The sequence below is a fragment of the Hemicordylus capensis genome, chromosome 8 (genome assembly GCF_027244095.1).
Source record: "Hemicordylus capensis ecotype Gifberg chromosome 8, rHemCap1.1.pri, whole genome shotgun sequence".
NCBI classification, from domain to species: Eukaryota; Metazoa; Chordata; class Lepidosauria; order Squamata; family Cordylidae; genus Hemicordylus; species Hemicordylus capensis.
Window position 1 is genome coordinate 27,536,921 of NC_069664.1, and position 17,676 is coordinate 27,554,596.

General features: G+C 47.0%; 1 protein-coding gene across 1 annotated transcript in view; it reads right to left on the reverse strand.

Moving 5' to 3' along the window:
- Nucleotides 1-62: 62 nt before the first annotated feature.
- The window catches only part of TECTA (tectorin alpha), a 60,112-nt gene continuing 42,498 nt past the window's right edge, over nt 63-17,676 (reverse strand). The window contains exons 13-24 of the mRNA XM_053269138.1: nt 14,276-14,659; nt 13,390-13,676; nt 13,244; nt 12,063-12,366; nt 10,501-10,611; nt 6,017-6,219; nt 5,351-5,514; nt 3,960-4,208; nt 3,684-3,846; nt 3,319-3,406; nt 2,775-2,891; nt 63-1,866 (exon numbers count right to left, since the gene is read on the reverse strand). Of these exons, the coding sequence (XP_053125113.1) occupies nt 1,766-1,866; nt 2,775-2,891; nt 3,319-3,406; nt 3,684-3,846; nt 3,960-4,208; nt 5,351-5,514; nt 6,017-6,219; nt 10,501-10,611; nt 12,063-12,366; nt 13,244; nt 13,390-13,676; nt 14,276-14,659 (2,172 nt within the window). The 3' untranslated portion in view covers nt 63-1,765. The remainder of the gene's footprint in view (nt 1,867-2,774; nt 2,892-3,318; nt 3,407-3,683; nt 3,847-3,959; nt 4,209-5,350; nt 5,515-6,016; nt 6,220-10,500; nt 10,612-12,062; nt 12,367-13,243; nt 13,245-13,389; nt 13,677-14,275; nt 14,660-17,676) is intronic.

Below are 17,676 nucleotides of genomic sequence, written 5' to 3' on the forward strand. Positions count from 1 at the left end.
CCCCTGCTTTTTGTATGCTTATCTGGACTCCATGTGTGAATCAAAAACAAGCTGCAAATGAGAATATTTGAACACAAAGTTTTATTTAAGAATAAACCATGTTTAAATTATTTGGCTGAATGTATAATAAAAGGAGACAGAGGGCTCACAAAGCACAGATCAAAGGCAGGTGGGGGGAGGGAGGGAGGGGAAGAGACATCCCAGCAGTCCAAAGCTCCCATGTGAATATGGAGCTATTTATGGAGTTCAAAGGCAGCATGTGAGCATAGGGGACAGTAGCTTCTTGGGCAGAAACATAGGACCTGTCAGCACTGGAATCCTATATTGGCACTAGCCATCTTAAATGCCGTGGCTTACCCCAAAGTTTCCTGGGAAATGGTAGTTCAGTGAGGTGCTAAGAATTCTCAGAGACCCCTAGCCCATTTCCCTCACAGAAGTACTTCCCCCAGGTCTCCCTGGGAAGCGGGAATGACTGATAAAGCCATTTAAGCCTATAGTGTGGATATGCCCATATTGCTTTCAATCCACATTGCAATAGGGTGACACCAGAGGCATTTCTCATGATGAATATTTGCCTATAGTCAAGATTACCAGGATGCATTTCTAGAAGTCCAAATCCAACCAGGGCTTCCAAAATAGGAGGATGCCAGGCAACCAGACATAGCTCCCATTGGCCTGGTTCAGATGTCACAACAAACCATGGTTGCTAAAAGAAATAACCATGGTTGCAAAAGGGATGAGTTAGATTAGATCCAAGGCTCTGATGCTCTCCCATCTTCTTCGCCCACAAGATTGAAAGTTTTCATTTGCAGTTTGTTTTAAACTGTAGTGGCTTGAACAAACTCATTTTTTGTGTTTCGACAAATCAAATTGTAATTTGTTAAACCACAAAACGCTTTGAAATCTCTTACCACACACAAAAAAGCGGAGGAGAGGGGAGGGTTGTGCTGGCTCATCTTGTAACAACAAACCATGGTTTGTTGTGTTTTAGTCAGGCCAATATGTAACTTCAAATCTACTTGAGCATTCAAGAGGAAGCAGACTGCCCCAACCCCCCAAACTGAAGTGCTTGTTCACATGAAACCATTGTGATAGGTTCAAACACTCTGAGAAAATTTCCAAGTGCCATCTGATCTCTCCTGTCTACCAATCCCATTAGCCCTCTGAAAACTGGCCATCCTATGGACTTTACAATGGTTATTTTCTCTTGTACATGCAAGACTCACCACAAACCTATAGAAGGAAAGCATGGCTAGAGACAGATCTAATCCCCAAAGTTGAAAGGCCTTCAAGGCAGGAAGGTACAAGCAACAATGCTCAAAGTTCAAGGCACCAGAGCCTTACTACCTACAGCCCCTCACCCCTTATTTTCCTCTTTCTCCTGCAAGGTCAAATAATAAAATTTCCCCCGAAATGTAAGCATCAAGAAGGAATGGAAATTGTTCTAAAAAGGAAGACCAGGTAGAAGGGAAGAAACGCAATCAACTATTTTCTATGCATTATGTTGGCCGCATCCCTGATGGTTTAGAAGAGTTTGGTGCCCTGTTAAATTCTTCCAGCTTTGGCTGCTACACTTTCCATAGAATTAAGACCACTGAAAAAGGTCAGTGACTCCAGTGCAGCAACAGTCAAAAAGTTTGTCATCTTAGATGGTGGTGATTGACAACAGCGTGGGTCGCAAATTTAGGGTTGCATGCGTTTATCCTACAGGGACTTGGAAGGGTTAAAGTAAATTACAGTACTTTAAATGGAAGCAATGGATTAATTATGAGGTCGGGTTTGATTTATAGAGAATACACCATAATGATAGCTGGGTAACAATGAGCAAAAACAGTCCAATGTGAAGTCCAGTTGAAGAGCTGGTTGCTATAAAGAGAGGGAGAGAGAAAGAAACCATGAGCCACGTTTAAAATAAGCAAAGCCTGCATTTCTTGGAAGATGGAATAAAAAACTAGCACAGAGCTTGACACTGTAATAACCAGACATGGCCATTAAGATTTCAAAAGGATAATACATTACACTACCTCACCAGCATTCTTTAGTGCTACTGGCATACATACATACACACAGCCAGCTGCACATCCAGGAGGAACATCGACACTCCTAGTGATGGTGGCCGGAGGCTCCATGCAGCCTGAGTGTTGTGTCAGAACAGCTGCAACCTACTCCTACTTGGAATTATGAGAGTAGGTTACAGCTGCTCTGCCTAGGACACCTGGATCCTCCCCCCACTATTGCTAGGAGTGCCCATGTCCTGGCAAGTCCACATTCCTCTTGGATGCATCACTGGCTACACAGTAGGTAAGCCGTGGACTCACTTGCACAAGAGTTCCCATCCTTTCTGTCCCATCCCCAGCTCTTGTGCTCAGTTGTCCAACTAGACTAGTTAGAAAAAAAAGATGGCAAAAGGACAGGAGGATCGTCATTTATTTTTTAAAAATGCATGATGCAAGGCAGATTCTAGATTCTAGACTGACCATCTTATTTATTTATTATTTCTCTGTGCAAACCATCCTGAGCCATTTTTGGAAGGGCGGTGTAGAACAAAATAAAAAGATAGATAGATTAGATTACTGGACTAGATGGTCCAAAAAAGATCTGACTCTGTATAAGACAGCTTCAAATGTTTGTGGCAAAGTTGTAACAAGGGATATAACCTTCGTTATAACCGAGACTAAAGGAAAGGAAGTTTAAAAAATAATTGCAAATGTTTGGAATATGTTATGGGCAATTTTGTGCACTGAAAGCACTAAAGGAATGCCATAGTAAGTCACCTCGGCAGCTTTTGCCATCTTCCTGCAACGTCCCAGTTACGCAGCTGCATAGTGGCCCATCCACCTGGCTTGTGCATATCTGCTCACAGCCGCCATTGTCTTCACACCAGTCTAGGCCTAAAACACAAGAGAGGAAGGAAGAATGAAAGCGGAATCTCTCCCATGTCAAAGACTGCAATCTGGGTGGGAATGACACAGTGCAGGAAAGCCAAGCAAAAGAGGATTCCAAATACATCATGATAGAACTGAGGTTCTTTTGCTTATACAACAACGCTGTTCCTTTGGAACACCCATAATTCCACTCCATCATCAACACTAAGCTTTTCTCTGTTACTTTTGAGGTCTGGAGTTATAAAGACTGACTCACATCCAGCGCAAGGTTCAGTGCACATTGCAACATTGAGCTGCGAGTCACTATTTATTTTTAAACACACAACAAAAGGTGTAAGTGTAAGCCTGCAACAGATGCCACATTTCATGATGCGACCCTGCAGTAAGTCAATGCAATGTACTTGTTGAAACTCAGACGAAATATCACACTTACGCTTTCTCCTGATTGGCCCCACGGAGATGATCTGCTCATTTAGATCTTTGGTATAATCGCGGGCCCTCCTGGTATTCTGCGGACAGTTCTGACCGAGTCAAAGCAAGGAGAGTTTGTCCTAAATGTGTGCGCTTCAGAAGAACTTCGGAGATCAAATCTAAAAGCTTAAAAGCCTGAGCAAAGGGCAAGCCTAAAAAGTTTGGGGACCACCACAAAGAAGGCCCCACCACCTTTCCTCATGCGTTCCCCCATAGCACCACAGACTATGAAAGATGACGGGGACACATATGGCTGGAGGTTCCCAAAGGTACACAGGGTTGCTACAAACCTCTACAGGCCAGGATGCAAGGCTTCATACCACCTACTATTTTGCATGAGTTTTTTTCTGCATCACAGAGTGAGACGGCACAGTGGAGATGAACCTCATCGTAATCCCCAATGAACTTGAAGACAGTGACATGGAAACGGCAGGTCAGTGAAACCCCATTCTCCTCAATCCCGATGGTGTTGTCCTTTAGATTCTGGCAGCTAGAACACACACGACTTCATTGGTTGGTCCTGCTGCAGTTTCAAGAAACTTGCAGCTGCCATATTGACTGACTCAGAAATCGAGGGGGTGGGGCGGAGGAAGGCATACTCACCCTTCTTCAATGATGAAGTATCTAAGTTTGTCATTGCTGTCTCGAGAAGGTGTCGCATAACATTTGTTCAGCATCAGGATGAGATGTGTGGAATCTGCCCCAAGGACAAAGACGCCAACATACAGCACATCACGGGTGGTCAAGACCACTTCTCCTTGCCGGTAGGGATGCTTGTATGAGGAGTTCTTGTACAGTGCCATCTTGGTGGTGAAACTGCCTTCTTGAGTAGGCACGGTCAAATTAATCACACTTAAAGGAAAGAGAAAATTCATAAGAAAGAACGGGAAAGACATGGAATGTTCACGGATTATGCTAATGGTCAAGAAGCAACATCTAGAGGGAAGAGCCTGAAATGCTGACTGTATCACCAAACTGCCTGGAGCCTAAAAAAACTCTGCATATCAGCAAAGGGGCTACTTCTCTGGGTTGGCCTCTACCATCATCCAGTCCTCGAATCAATCTGCAGTTCCTTCTGCACTCCTTTGGGAGGAGAATGGTAGGCATGGTTTTCCAGAGCACTTTTCTGGGGTGATCTGGCTTATAACATAGGAAGCTGCCACATACTGAGACAGACCATTAGTCTATCTAGCTCAGTATTGTCTTCACAGACTGGCAGCGGCTTCTCCAAGGTTGCAGGCAGGAAACTCTCTCAGCCCTATCTTGGAGAAGCCAGGGAGGGGATTTGGAACCTTCTGCTCTTCTCAGAGCGGCTCCATCCCCTAAGGGGAAGATCTCATAGTGCTCACATGGAGTCTCCCATTCAAATGCAACCAGGGCGGACCCTGCTTAGCTAAGGGGACAAGTCATGCTTGCTACAAGACCAGCTCTCCTCCCTGGTATAGAAGAAGGAAGCTAAAGTTGGTGTCTTCCACATTTCTCCAGCCCTGTACAAGAATCCTGAGCAAAACCTGAAAACTTTGAAGGTTTGGGATGATGATAATCTGCCAACTCTTTAATACTGGCTCATTTTTCCTGCAACATTCATTTGTAACAAGTCCTGATTTGACAATTCTCATTTGCCCCATCTTCCCCTGGGTAAGGGGAAAGGGCTAGTCTATATGCTATGCCAGGGGATGGTTTTGTGAGGTTTCATTTGCAGAAACAACATAATGGGTAAGCCAGGAGCTCGTGAACTGGATTGCATATGTGGCAGCTTCCTCCTAGCACTGAGATACAATGGCTTACACATGACATCACTCCTGTTGATTCAGATGCAGGGATGATTTCAGCATCTACAAACGTCTGACCATGTCAGGTGTGAAGAGGCCCCAGTGTGTTCCTCTGTGTGGGGCTTTGGAGGCTTTCAAATGAAATTAACTAGATGGGGCCCCTTCATCCAACCCCCAAATGACCCCTCCAAGCCCACCAAGCAGCCAGGTTGCATTTCTCACCTGAGCATTGGCTTTATGACGGAATCCAAAGAAATTTTTATGTCAAGCTCATAAGCACAGGAGAATTCAACATTGATGGTTCGGTCACGTGTAATGATGTTACCCGTGTTGTTTGCGCTCTCAATCCAGACAGTGTTTTTGTACATAATGTGGGTGCTGTTGGACTGTGCAGGGAAAGACAGAAAGGAGGGAAAGAATCATGTACAAAGAATAACCTCCAAAGTGATAGATGCACCATCTCAAGGCTTAGACAGTCCTCCTGTTGGAATGTACCACATACATAACTATGCTACAGAGACTTAGTTTTCATACTATCATTCAGTGGAATGAAGGTGGCCGTCCAAGAAGAGACTTTAATCTACAAGGAAGAACCATGAATGAACTTGTTTTTTATGGGTGGAAAATCGAAGAGAAGTGGAAATTTTATTTATTTTATTTTTACATTTATATTCTATGGAGACACTGAGGCCTGTCTATTTTAATCCTATGAAACTCTGGAAAGCACAGTGCACACTTGTGGTGCTGTATACAGAAACCATGAGCATGCTTATGATGCCATCTTGAGTGTAATGATGCAAAACTCTTCAGAGCAGGAAACCTGGAAGCTAAGGAACGGAAGAATACATACTCCAAGAGCAGAAGTAAATCCAGAATCTCGCAACTGACCTGCACTATGTTTCCACAGTTGCCCTTGGTGTTGTTAATCTGGAAGGAAATGAAATCTTCACCCTCAATGCCAAGACACTGGCGGTCATTGATGCGCACCCCTTCCCTTTCAAAGCCCAGCTGGAACAGCTTGCATTTTGAGATGGACACCTCCATCTGAGCCGCTTTGCAGGTCACCTCTGCGTCCAAGATGTCATGCGTGTCTGCAACGAACGTCAAGGTTGTTACAAAAAGGGAAGATCTGTGTGCAGTCATAGGGATGGACAATTGGGTAACATCTTTAAACACATTAGTGTTCAAGATTCCATTAAAGATCAGAATATGGGCCAAAAGATGGAAGCATTAGCAATTCAGCTCCATATTCAGTTTAATCAAAGACCTGAGTCTGAGGGCCCCACTGAATTCTTCTTCTTTAATTATAGTTAATGCAAAACTGAGGAAGTAAAATTAATCGTAACTTCATTAAGATGGAAGTGTCTGGTGTCTGGGAATGATGCCTGCATATATTATTGACTTATCTGGTTCAAAAGTAGTTTAATATTTATATTTAGGCAGAGTTTAATTGTCCAAAAACTATGCAGTGTATTGTCAACAGTATGTAGACAACACCCAGCTCTATTTTCATCTGACATCGGCTTCAAGTGTGGCATGGAATTCCATTCAACAGGTTGAAATCAAATCCCAAAAGTATGGAGGCTTTAATAGATTGTGAGCCAATGTAATGGGAACTGGGAGTCTATCCTGCCTCAGATGAGGCTAACTCCCCTAGAGGGAGCAGGTGCAAAGCCTTGATGTATTCCTCAACCCTTCCTTGCTCCTTCAGGTAACAGTGGCTGTGATGGATGTTTTTTGTATCAGCTTTGGCCGGTTGGTACCATAATCCTGAACCCTGGAGCCCCCTGATTAGGGGGTGGGATAGAGAATCTGGGAAGAGGAGTCAGATTGGAAGGCTTCTGCTATTGGGAAGCCCCACACCAGAAGAACCTTAGTTAGTATCAGAGGAATCTTCCAAGGACCTTCCAGCCACAATGGAAGCCCCCCAGCATGGTCAGAGGGGGCACCTGCAAAATCAAGCAAAGCCCCTTTGAAAGACCAAAGCTTGCTCCTGGAGGCAGCAGGCTAGAAAACCCAGTAGTTTGCAGAGAAACACCGCTTTGAAGCTGCCTTATAATGACTCAGACCATTGGTTCATCTAGCTCAGTACTGTCTACACTAACTGGCAGTGGTTCTCCAGGGTCTCAGGCAGGGACATTTCCCAGCCCTACCTAGAGATTTCAGGGATTGATTAATAAATTAGATGGAACACAAACAAATAAAATGAGTGGTGTTTAAACAATTATGCCTGCTGGGGAAGCTGTTATGCATGCTACATGGGTAGGAACTTTATGACACAACGGCACCGAGCTGGCTCTCCTTCCAGCTCACGCAAGGCACTGCACTGGTGAGAAAAATCATCAGCACAGACATGCCTTCCTCTCCCACAGATGCCCGGACTCCAGCTCTTTTCTAATCCATTCTTGGAGAACAGATTTCCAGAGCAGCTGTGAGCTGCCTACTACCCGGAGTTGTTTTCTGACCTCACAATCCCTTGAGGCAAAGCCAAGGCTGGGGCGGCTCAACACATTTGGCTGCCTGAGGCGAAGGACGATACGAGACCCCACCCATTGGCGGACCCCACCCATTGGGTGCTCAGGGATCTCAGGCCATGCTGCTGAGGCCTGAGAATGTGGGGACAGATGAGCCCCCCCAGACTGTGGCCCCCAAGCCGGGCAGTGGCAACAGGGGTGCCCTCAGCTCAAGTTGAGTGGGGGAGAAGAAGGGGAAGGAAGGGAAAGTCAACTGTATGTCCCAGAGGGATGAGGAGGGCAGTGGCAGGTGAGGTGGCAGCCGCAGTTGCAGGGGCACATTTTCCATCCCTTCCTGAGCCTGAAGGGGACTGCCTCAACCTTGCCTTGCAATGCTCCTCCTCTGTCCATAGATGAGGCACCATCACCTCATCTATGGATAGTAGCTGCTTCAATGGCCTCTTAAAGATGGATAAGGTATTTGGTTGGTTACCAAGAAGGGTTCTGCCAAGTCCTGAGGGCTTGTAAGGGGAGGAGAGCTGGCTTTGCACTAGTGAGCATGAACTGTCCCCTCTGCTAAGCAGGGCCTGCCTAGGTTTGCATTTGGATGGGAGACTACATGTGAGTGCTATAAGATATTCCCCCCTTCGGGGATGGGGCCATACTTTGGTGGAAGAGCATCTGCTTGCATGCAGAAGGTCCCAGGTTCAATCCCTGGCAGCATCTCCAGGCAGGGGTGGGAGAGACATAGGAAGCTGCTATATACTGAGTCAGACCATTGTTCTGTCTAGCTCAGTATTGTCTTCACAGACTGGCAGCGGCTTCTCCAATGTTGCAGGCAGGAGTCTCTCTCAGCCCTACCTAGAGATGCTGCCAGGGAGGGAACTTGGAACCTTCAGATACTCTTCCCAGAGTGGCTTCATCCCCCGAGGGGAATATCTTGCAGTGCTCACACATGTAGTCTCCCATTCATATGCAACCAGGGCAGACCCTGCCTAGCTAAGGGGACAAGTCGTGCTTGCTACCGCAAGACCAGCTCTCCTCTCCTTCCTGAAACCTCGCAGAGCTGCTGCCAGTAAGTGTAGACAGTACTGAGCTAGACGGACCAAGGGTCTGACTCAGTAGAAGGCAGCTTCCTATGTTTCTGTAATATCTCAGAATGCACACAGGGAATCTATCAAGATCAAATCTTAAGCAAGACTCTCCAAAGTCCCTTTAATTAAAGGAGTGGCTTTCCCCTTGTCATTCCAGAGTTAATGGACAGATCCAAAGCTGCATTTTCCAGGGCCGGCAACTGAGGCTACAGGTGATTGACATGCAGCTGATGGAAAGGAAGAGAGCTGTGCAAAATTGATTTCCTCCCTACCCCCCCAAAAAATGAGTATTCATTTGTATGGAAATTGGATGAGCCCCTGGGGCTCAGAGCAAGCTAAAAACAAGGCTGGGCAAAGCAATAGAAAATCCTGCTACAGGAGACAACCGATCTCTGAGACTCAAGGGAGAAACTAGATGAATTAATGCACCCTTTTTTGATGAAGTGCCAAGGGCCTGATCCTCCACTGATGCAGACTGAGTGAATGCAATGCCCACACTTGCTGGAAGTTAACCGGACCAAAATGTATCAGCTGAACATTATGGCTCAAGGTACTGCGGTGCCCGAGGCTAGGTGTCAAATGCTGCCTTGCCCCAGGCTTCTGGTGGGGGCCAGCCCCCGCTTTAAAACCTTGCAAACCTTGAAAGTGCATGTGGGGACAAGGAGGAGGGAAGGTGGCCCGCAACCTCCCCTTCTTTCTTTGTACTCTTTGCTAAGTTTTCAAGGGTCAAATCAGTCCTCAAGAATTTACTTGACGGTAATCAAAGCAATAAGGCGACGGCCTCACCATGCCGTACGGAAGAGCCGCCCCTGCAGCTGAAGATCCGATTCAAAATGTCTACAGTTCTGCTCCCTGCCTGAGCCCCTCCATTCAGTGCTGTCACATTGTTCCCACAACTGTGTTGTCATATTGTACACTGATCTAACAGCGTCACGAGCGCCTCGCAAAATAAAAATAAAATGTAGTGTCACAACACGCCCACGAAGCGACGTCTCGTTATTTTGCAGTCAAGGTTGGAGGAGACTGAGGAACAGGGTTCTTTAAGACCATGCAGGGTTATCACTGCAAAGAATAAAACAAAGGGCCAAACTACATATTGCGTTAACGCCTGTTATTAGCACTGACAGGCTTGCTTTTTACCCAGTAAATAGCAGGTGGCGGCGGCGGGGTGTGTGTGTGTGTCGGATTCAAAGAGGGGAGGGAGTTTAACCCTTTGCCCCATTAGGGATCACTACTCCTAACTGTAGTGGCCATTTGCCCAAGGAGGAAAGTACCCACTGGCAGGATTGGACGAAGAGTCTCCAGTTTGGGACCATGGTGGGCCAAAGGATTTAAGTCCCCCTTCACCACTGTTATTGATCAAGTGAAAACAGATATTCTGGTAGAACATTTTTCTTGGCCCTAAAGAGATATTACAACCAGATCTACAGCCTTCAACCCCAGGAATGGAAGTGCACAGAGGGTCACGTTCCTGGGTAGGGCTGGAAGGAGAGGAAGTGTGAGCGAGTTGAGCTTCATGTCTTCTCATGGTTGGTCTATGGGCCAGGCAGCTTGCTTAGACCCTCTGTTACCTAATGTGACTTCTCTCTCCCTCCAAGTACAGTCCCAGAGGCAACCCTCCCAGCTGGTTTGAGAGCAGATCTGACGGCCACCTTCCTTAAGCTAAGCAGGTCCTGGCTGGGTCAGTGCCTGGATGGGAGACCACCTTGGAACACCACTGCATTGCACCTTGAGTTCCATGATGGAAGGAAGATGGAATATAAATGTAATCAACAAATCAACAAATAGAATTAGCGCCCTTAGCAGTTTAGTGGCCACCACTTACTGTTTCCGTAGGGCGGGGGTTCAATGCAGCCACACAGCTCCCCTCCGTTGTCCACCTCACAAGTTCTGTTGGGACAATCAGCCCCCACACAGGGATCTTCAACCACTCCTGCTAAAAAGGAAAAAGGAAGGGAGGGAGACAGACAAGGGCAACCAATTTATTTTAAGGCCAGTTACCTGAGCTGTTCTTTAATACTTATCTGCCAGGTGCAACAAGGGAAGACTCACTAGCCTCCTTCCAGTACAGGGTGTGTGTGTGTGTGGAGGGGGATTTCTCAGTGGAGCTAGACATTTCACATCTTTTTGTTTGGAAACAAAAATGAGATATTATAGAGTTTACAAAACCACGCATCATTTGGAGAAGGTGGATAGGGATAAGTTTCTCTCCCTCTCCTGCGTTATTAGAACTCGGGGCCATCCACTGAAACTGATGGGCAGTAGATTCAGGACAAGCGGGTGGGGGGGGGAAGCATTCTTCACACAATTTATGGAACTCATTGCCACAAGGTATGGCACCGGCTGCTGGCTTAGGTGGCTTTAACAGGGGATTAGACAAATCCAAAGAGGATGACTATTTGTCACAATGGCTACGTTCTGAGGCAATATGCTACTGGATGATGCTAGGGAGCAACAGCAAGATAGAGCTATTGCCTTCAAGCCCCTTTTAGGAGCTCTCAGAAGCATTTGGCTGGCCAGTGAGGGCCTTGCACTGAAAGTGCAGAGCTGGCTTCATAACGAGACAAACGGAGGTGGTTGCCTCCGATGGAAGATTATGAGGGGGTGGCTACTGCCGCCTGACGCAGCAGCAGTGCAAAGAGCAGCTGCTCCTTTGCCTCCTTGGTGTGTTGGATCTGGAAAGTGTGGAGGAGAGGGGAACGGTGGGAAAGACCCTCTAGGTTCACCACGCTCCTCTCCCCCTCTTCCCCCTCTACCAATTCAGTGCACTGGAGGAGTAGGACTAGGAGTGGCTCTTTGTGTTGGTATGGAGAAGAAGAGAGTAATGAGCTAGAGTGTCTCCACACCACTCTCCTCTTCTCCACACTTCTGCTCCTCCACGACCACCTCCATTTCAAATCCAGGACAATGAGGAGAAGTAGGAGCGACGAAAAGGAGGAGCGGTGAAGAGCAGACATGTAGAGGAGAGTAGCGAGCTAGAGTGTCTCCACACAACTCTCCTCCTCCTCTTCCTCCACCACCACCATCACCACCACCACCTCTTTTCCAAATCCAGCATGTCAAGGAGAAACAGAAGCAGCTCTTTGTGCTGCTACCAAACCAGGCAGTGGAAGGGAGCAGGTCTGGTGGCATTTAGTGATGATCTTGGACTAACCCTGAAGCAGTGGCCTCCGTCTAGAGGGAGCTTTTACAGAGGCTGTTACTTGCTGGGAGGAGCTGTGCCTGTGCTGGTAGACCCAGGTGCTCCCAAGCTAAATGTATGCTGAGGTTTCTATTCCTTCCTTCTGAGAGAAGGCGACAAGTTGTTTTCTTGAATTGGGGAGGCCCCCAGTGGTGTCGTGCGAGAGCCCCTCAGTGGGAGGACGGAACGAAGCCTAGCTCGCTTACAGCAATTTTCCTTCTCGATCCACTCCGTGCTGAGGATCCCGAAGGAGCGACAGGCCTCCCCGTAGGCGGCCAGCGAGCCGCAGAGCTGGTACTTCTTCTGGTTGTAGCAGCCGTCCAGGAAACACGATTCGTAGAAGGGCAGTGGGTCCAGCAGGCCGTAGCAGGGCTGGAAGAAGCCTTTCATGTCGGTCAGCTTCATGCAGTAGTTGTCGCTCTGCAGGATCTGGATCTGCACGTTGTCACAGGCAGCAGCGTACTGAGAGTACTGGAGCTCGTTGCAGCTGGAAGCACAAAACTTCAGAGGCTACAGGACACTGGGGAGGTGGAAAGGCACACTGAGGAGCATGGGCAGGTCTCTGGGGGTGGGTATAGCTCATCTTGTGGTAGCAAGCAGGACGAGTCGCCTTTACTAAGCAGGGTCTGCCTTGCTTAGATGACTACACGTGAGCACTGCAAGCTATTCCCTTTCGGCGATTGCTCAGTGGAAGAGCATCTGCATGCCTGCGTGCAGAAGGTCCCAGGTTCACTCCCTGGCAGTATCTCCAGACCCCTGAGCCTGAAATCTTGGAGAACCGCTGCCGGTCCCTGTAGACCAGGGGGAGGCCACTTTGGCTCTTCAGCTGCTGTTGAACTACAACTCAACACTATCCCCAGCCCATGAATTATGGCTGGGAATGATGGGAACTGTAGTGCAACAATGGCTGGAGAGAGTCAAGGTTGCCCACCCCAGGTGTAGATAATACCGAGCTAGATGGACCAACAGTGTGACTCAGTATCAGGCAGCTTCCTCTGTCTCCTGGTGTCAAGGAGCTGCCAGGGTTAAAACCAGACATTCATAGCCCTGCACAGCTTTCCCTTGTGATGATCCAGAAGGGCTACCGTGTGGGGCACCTCCAGAGATAGCCAAGGGTTGCTAGGCATGGGGGTGACTCTGTTCACCTAGGCTACCCATCAGATCTTCTCAAGAGGAAGTGGCTATGGAAACTTCCCTTTCATGTTGGAACTGTGGTGTGGGAACAAGGGTTTCTCTTCCCTCTCATTCTGACTCTTGGGTTGTTCCCAAGTTCCAACCTTTGGCTTGCTCTCTCAATAAACTGTGGTTGGGGATGATGGGAGTTGTCGTTCAGCAAGAGCTGGTGTGCCAAAGGCTTCCTACCCCTGGCCTAGGATTTGCAGCAGACCCTGGAGGAGACCTTCTGTCCTTTCCATCACTCGGAGGATAGAATATAAGGAGAGGAGACTCCTCCATCAGACATGGGGAGAAAATGTCCTGAATGAGGCACTGCCTGCCCCCGCACCAAATGTGTTGCTGCTGCACTCAGCTCACCTCTTCTGCATGCCGTTGGTTTTCCAGCTCTGGGCCAGGAACACGCTGCTCACCACTGGCTTCCCTCGCAGGGTGACGTAGTCGTCCGTGCGGTCCCCGTTGAAATTCCCGCAAAGGCCACAGACTTTATTTTGCAAGCGCTCACTGATGCTGATTTTGATGACGTTGAAGCCGTTGTAGTGGATCTGGATGTCAGGGCTTGTGTCAATGACCAGGAAACCCTCCATGCTGTAGATTTTGGTGGACAGGCCTGTCACGAAAGGCACGTTCACTTGTGTCCCGTTCACCTGTGAGCGGAAGTAAAGAGCACTGAGACTGAAAGGTAAGGTTTAGATAGGTTTCATTCATTTACTTACTGAGTAAATATCAACACAATTGCTGTGCGCCAGTATGGAATTTGGAAGTTTCCGTTTTGAAAATTTCCAAAAACGTTTTGTGAACGTTTGAACTTTCTGAAGTCCAACTTCCATGACAGAATGCAGCCACTCATATCGCACAACCCAGATCCCAAGTTTGCTAATGGGTGTAGCGTTTCCCTGCAACATTGGTAACCCAGGAATCTGAATTTTAGAATTCATGTTCCAAATAGCCAATCCGAAATTTGACATTTGATCAATCTGGACATTTCAAATTCGCAGGAGAGAACTGAGCTGTTCAGATGTTCGGAATGGAACCTGGCTCTTCAGCACACGCTAGAGAGAATCAGGCTTTTAACTCCAGAGCCCACAGATCTGATGCCAGTCAACAGTCAAGAGAAGCAGCTGATGTTACACCAGGAGATCTCCACGAGAACCTTGGGATACAGGTGGCTTATGGTGGCACCACCCATAGATTAGATCATCTTCCCGTCTTGCCTTGAAGGTGGCACAACAAGTTGATACTCTACCTTGACGGTATTACGGTCACTAATCAGAATCTGCTCCTCGTTAATATAGAAGTACACAGGTGAGATGACAGTCAGATTGGGGGAAGACCACTTATCAAAATTGATGATGAGCTGGAAGGAGACATCAGGGAGTTTCTGGCAGATGGTGGAGAGGACGAAAGCACAGTTGGCAGGGAAGCGGAGAAAGGCGCCATCGAAGGTACGGAAGACCCCTCCGCCTGCCGCAATGCAATAGGAGCTCTTCATGCTGAAGCAGCCTTGGACCCCGTTCCGGAGGGCACACTCCTCATCTGACTTGCATTGCCGTGGGTCGCACTGGATGAGGTTGCGGCGAAAGCAACGGCAACGGCGGGTGCAGTCGCTGTTCCAGAAGAGCTGCTTGGGCTGCAGGAGGTGAGCAGGAGAAAGGACAACACAGAACTTGAATGGCTTATCTAGGCGATGAAGCCCATCATGGATGGATGAATAATGGACCTTTATAGTCTGACTCAGACAGGATGCTGCACGAGTGTACCGAGGTCTGCTCACTTGTATGTGTGTTTGTGTGAATGACTGTACTGTATTTGTGTTCATTTTGAAAGTGAACCTGGATACAGACCCTTCAATTCATGTTATAGATAGGAAGTGTACTTCTGTACCTGCATTCAACATAACATGTGAATGACTGTACCTGTGTACATGAGGGGTGGAGCCACCATTGAGTGAACGGGTTCAAAGAACCCAAGCCGCTGATGTCAGATGCACAGGGAGTAGCTTTGCTTGCAGACGGGGCAAAATCCCTCGAATTCAGCACTGGCTGGGGATTTTGCCTGCAAACAGGGCCGCACAGCCCCATTTGCAAGCAAAGCTATGCCCCCTGCACCGGATGTCAGATGCAGGGGGCGTGGCTTAGCATCTGCTGTCAGATGCAAGAGGCGGGGCTATGGGTCCAACCCTAACCCTGGTGTACAGTGGACACTCATATTGGTGTTGAACATAATGTGTAAATGGGCCTTATTTTGGCCCTCGACCAGAATAAACATTACAATTTAACAACAATGAATTGATTACCCCTCAGAAATTAAATCTAAACACTGAAAAAACTACCCAAAATATTTTTAAAAGGAGAGGGGGGGGGAAAGCATCCTATGCCTACTTAAATATATAAAACTATCATCTATAGAGTTTGTTAGTCAAATTAAGCAATCATCTTCTGGCACACTTTACTTGCCTTTGAACAGAACCTGAAGTCCACCATGGATCTGCCCCCCAAATGCAGAAGCAGTGGCCATAACTAATAAGCCACTTATGATATCACCAGCATGGAAAAAAAGTTAATAAGATGGCTGTCATATTTGGGTGTCTGGTGTGGTCTTTCTGGCATGAAAGAAACACAGATTCTTTCCTGCACATCCTTTACCTTCCATGTGCATTCTTTGATGCACAAATTAGTAACATTTGTGTCAGAAAACAGAATCTGTGAAATGGCCCATCATTTGTAAAGGGCAACATTGGTTAAGCATGCAGACATGTTTTTGTCTCTTCAGATAGTCAGCCAGCAGCCTGATCCCTAAACCTTATGGGATTCAGCTGCAGATTCTGAATAACAAGGCACTTTGTCCTATCAGATCCCAATTGTGGGCAGCAAAATGGCACCAGGCTTCAGTTGCTGCCGTTGAGCATGCTCAGAAGCATGTCGCATACAAACCAAAGGAACATAGGAAACTAGTTAGACCATTGGTCTATCCAACTCAGTATTGTCTTCACAGACTGGCAGTGGCTTCTTCAAGGTTGCAGGCAGGAATCTCTCTCATCCCTATTTTGGAGAAGCCAGGGAGAGAACCTGAAACCTTCTGCTCTTCCCAGAGTGGCTCCATCCCCTGAGGGGAAGATCTTGCAGTGCTCACACTTCTAGTCCCCCATTCATATGCAACCAGGGTGGACCCTGCTTAGCTAAGGGGACAAGTCATGCTTGCTACCACAAGACCAGCTCTCCTTTGCTTAACCAACCAGGGATATGTAAACATTGCTCCAGTCGCAGAACACTGAACTGGTTGGCCAAGAGTTTTCATTTCAACCAGGAGAGGGCAATCATGCAGCACATATTTAACCGGATACACTGCAGACAGATAGATCCTAGGGTGATCAGCAACCCATCTTAGGGTGGCTTCAGACATTTACCACACTCTAATCTATGCAGTTTGGATGTGCGATTCTCTCCAACATGCCTACAGATATTATCCACCAAAAGGTTTATTTCAAGGAACGTGACTGCTTTTGGTGCCCGTGTGTGCAGTGGTGAGAAATGATCTCTTCAAATATGGACTTGTATGCTTGATGTAAGGTGATGCACCATTCATACAAAAAAAAAAGAGACTGACTTCCAAGACACCTAATACACATCTCAATCTGCTCTTCCGAATCAGCATGTTCATCACCTGATGCTTGTAGTATTAGGTAGTGACTTGCATGGAACCATCATAGACCGAACACCACAGACAGAACTTCCATATTACTTCTAACAATATTTTGCCAAGATTTAATATCCTAACTGCTTTTAATTGCAGTTAACACTTTAATTGCTCTTATTTTATGTGTTGTTTTTTTTTTTTTTAATTATAAATGGTTTGAATTTTTGATGTAAGCCATTCCTGAGACGTTCTGGGACAGGCAGTATATAAATGAAACCAACAAACCAATTCACACTCTGCATTGAAGATAATCAGCTATTGAATAATCAAGTGACATCCATGCATATCTCTCCCATTATGCCTCTCACCTTGTGTAAGCAGCTTTATGGAGAATGTCCCCCACTCATTCTTTTATTGGTCAATTTCCTTGGCAGTTCATCTAAAATCCTCAGATTTCATGTTAGGGGAAAAAACCTGATGGTCTGAACCACAGAAGATCAATTTTTTACTAGGGCCTCTCAGGATAAGGAGACTCCGTCGACTGCGGTGAATTCTGCCCTTAATTAAAAGAGTTAATCTTTTATCCCACAGAGTTGCTACTGAGAGTAACCACTGAGTAAAGGAGGGTTTTTGCCTTTCATGTGGAATATGTTAGTACTGTGAACATCCATTCCACATTTTTGTACTCTTGTTTGTTATGTCAAGTAAAAGGTGAAGTGTGCCCTGGAGTCAGCTCCTTGTGACTACAGAGCCCTGTGGTTGGCTTTGGTAGAATACAGGAGGGGTTTCCCATTGCCATGATGCCTTTCATCATCTTCCTCTATCGCTGCTGCCTGATATAGGTGTTTCCCATGCCCATGTCTGGGTAACATGCCAGTGGGGATTCGAACCGGCAACCTCTCTCTTGCTAGTCACGCCATTTCCCTGCTGCGCCATTAGGTGGCTGTTTGTTATGACCTATGGTTAAAACAGTAAACGCATCTTTCTATCGTTCTACATGCGTGTGTGAAC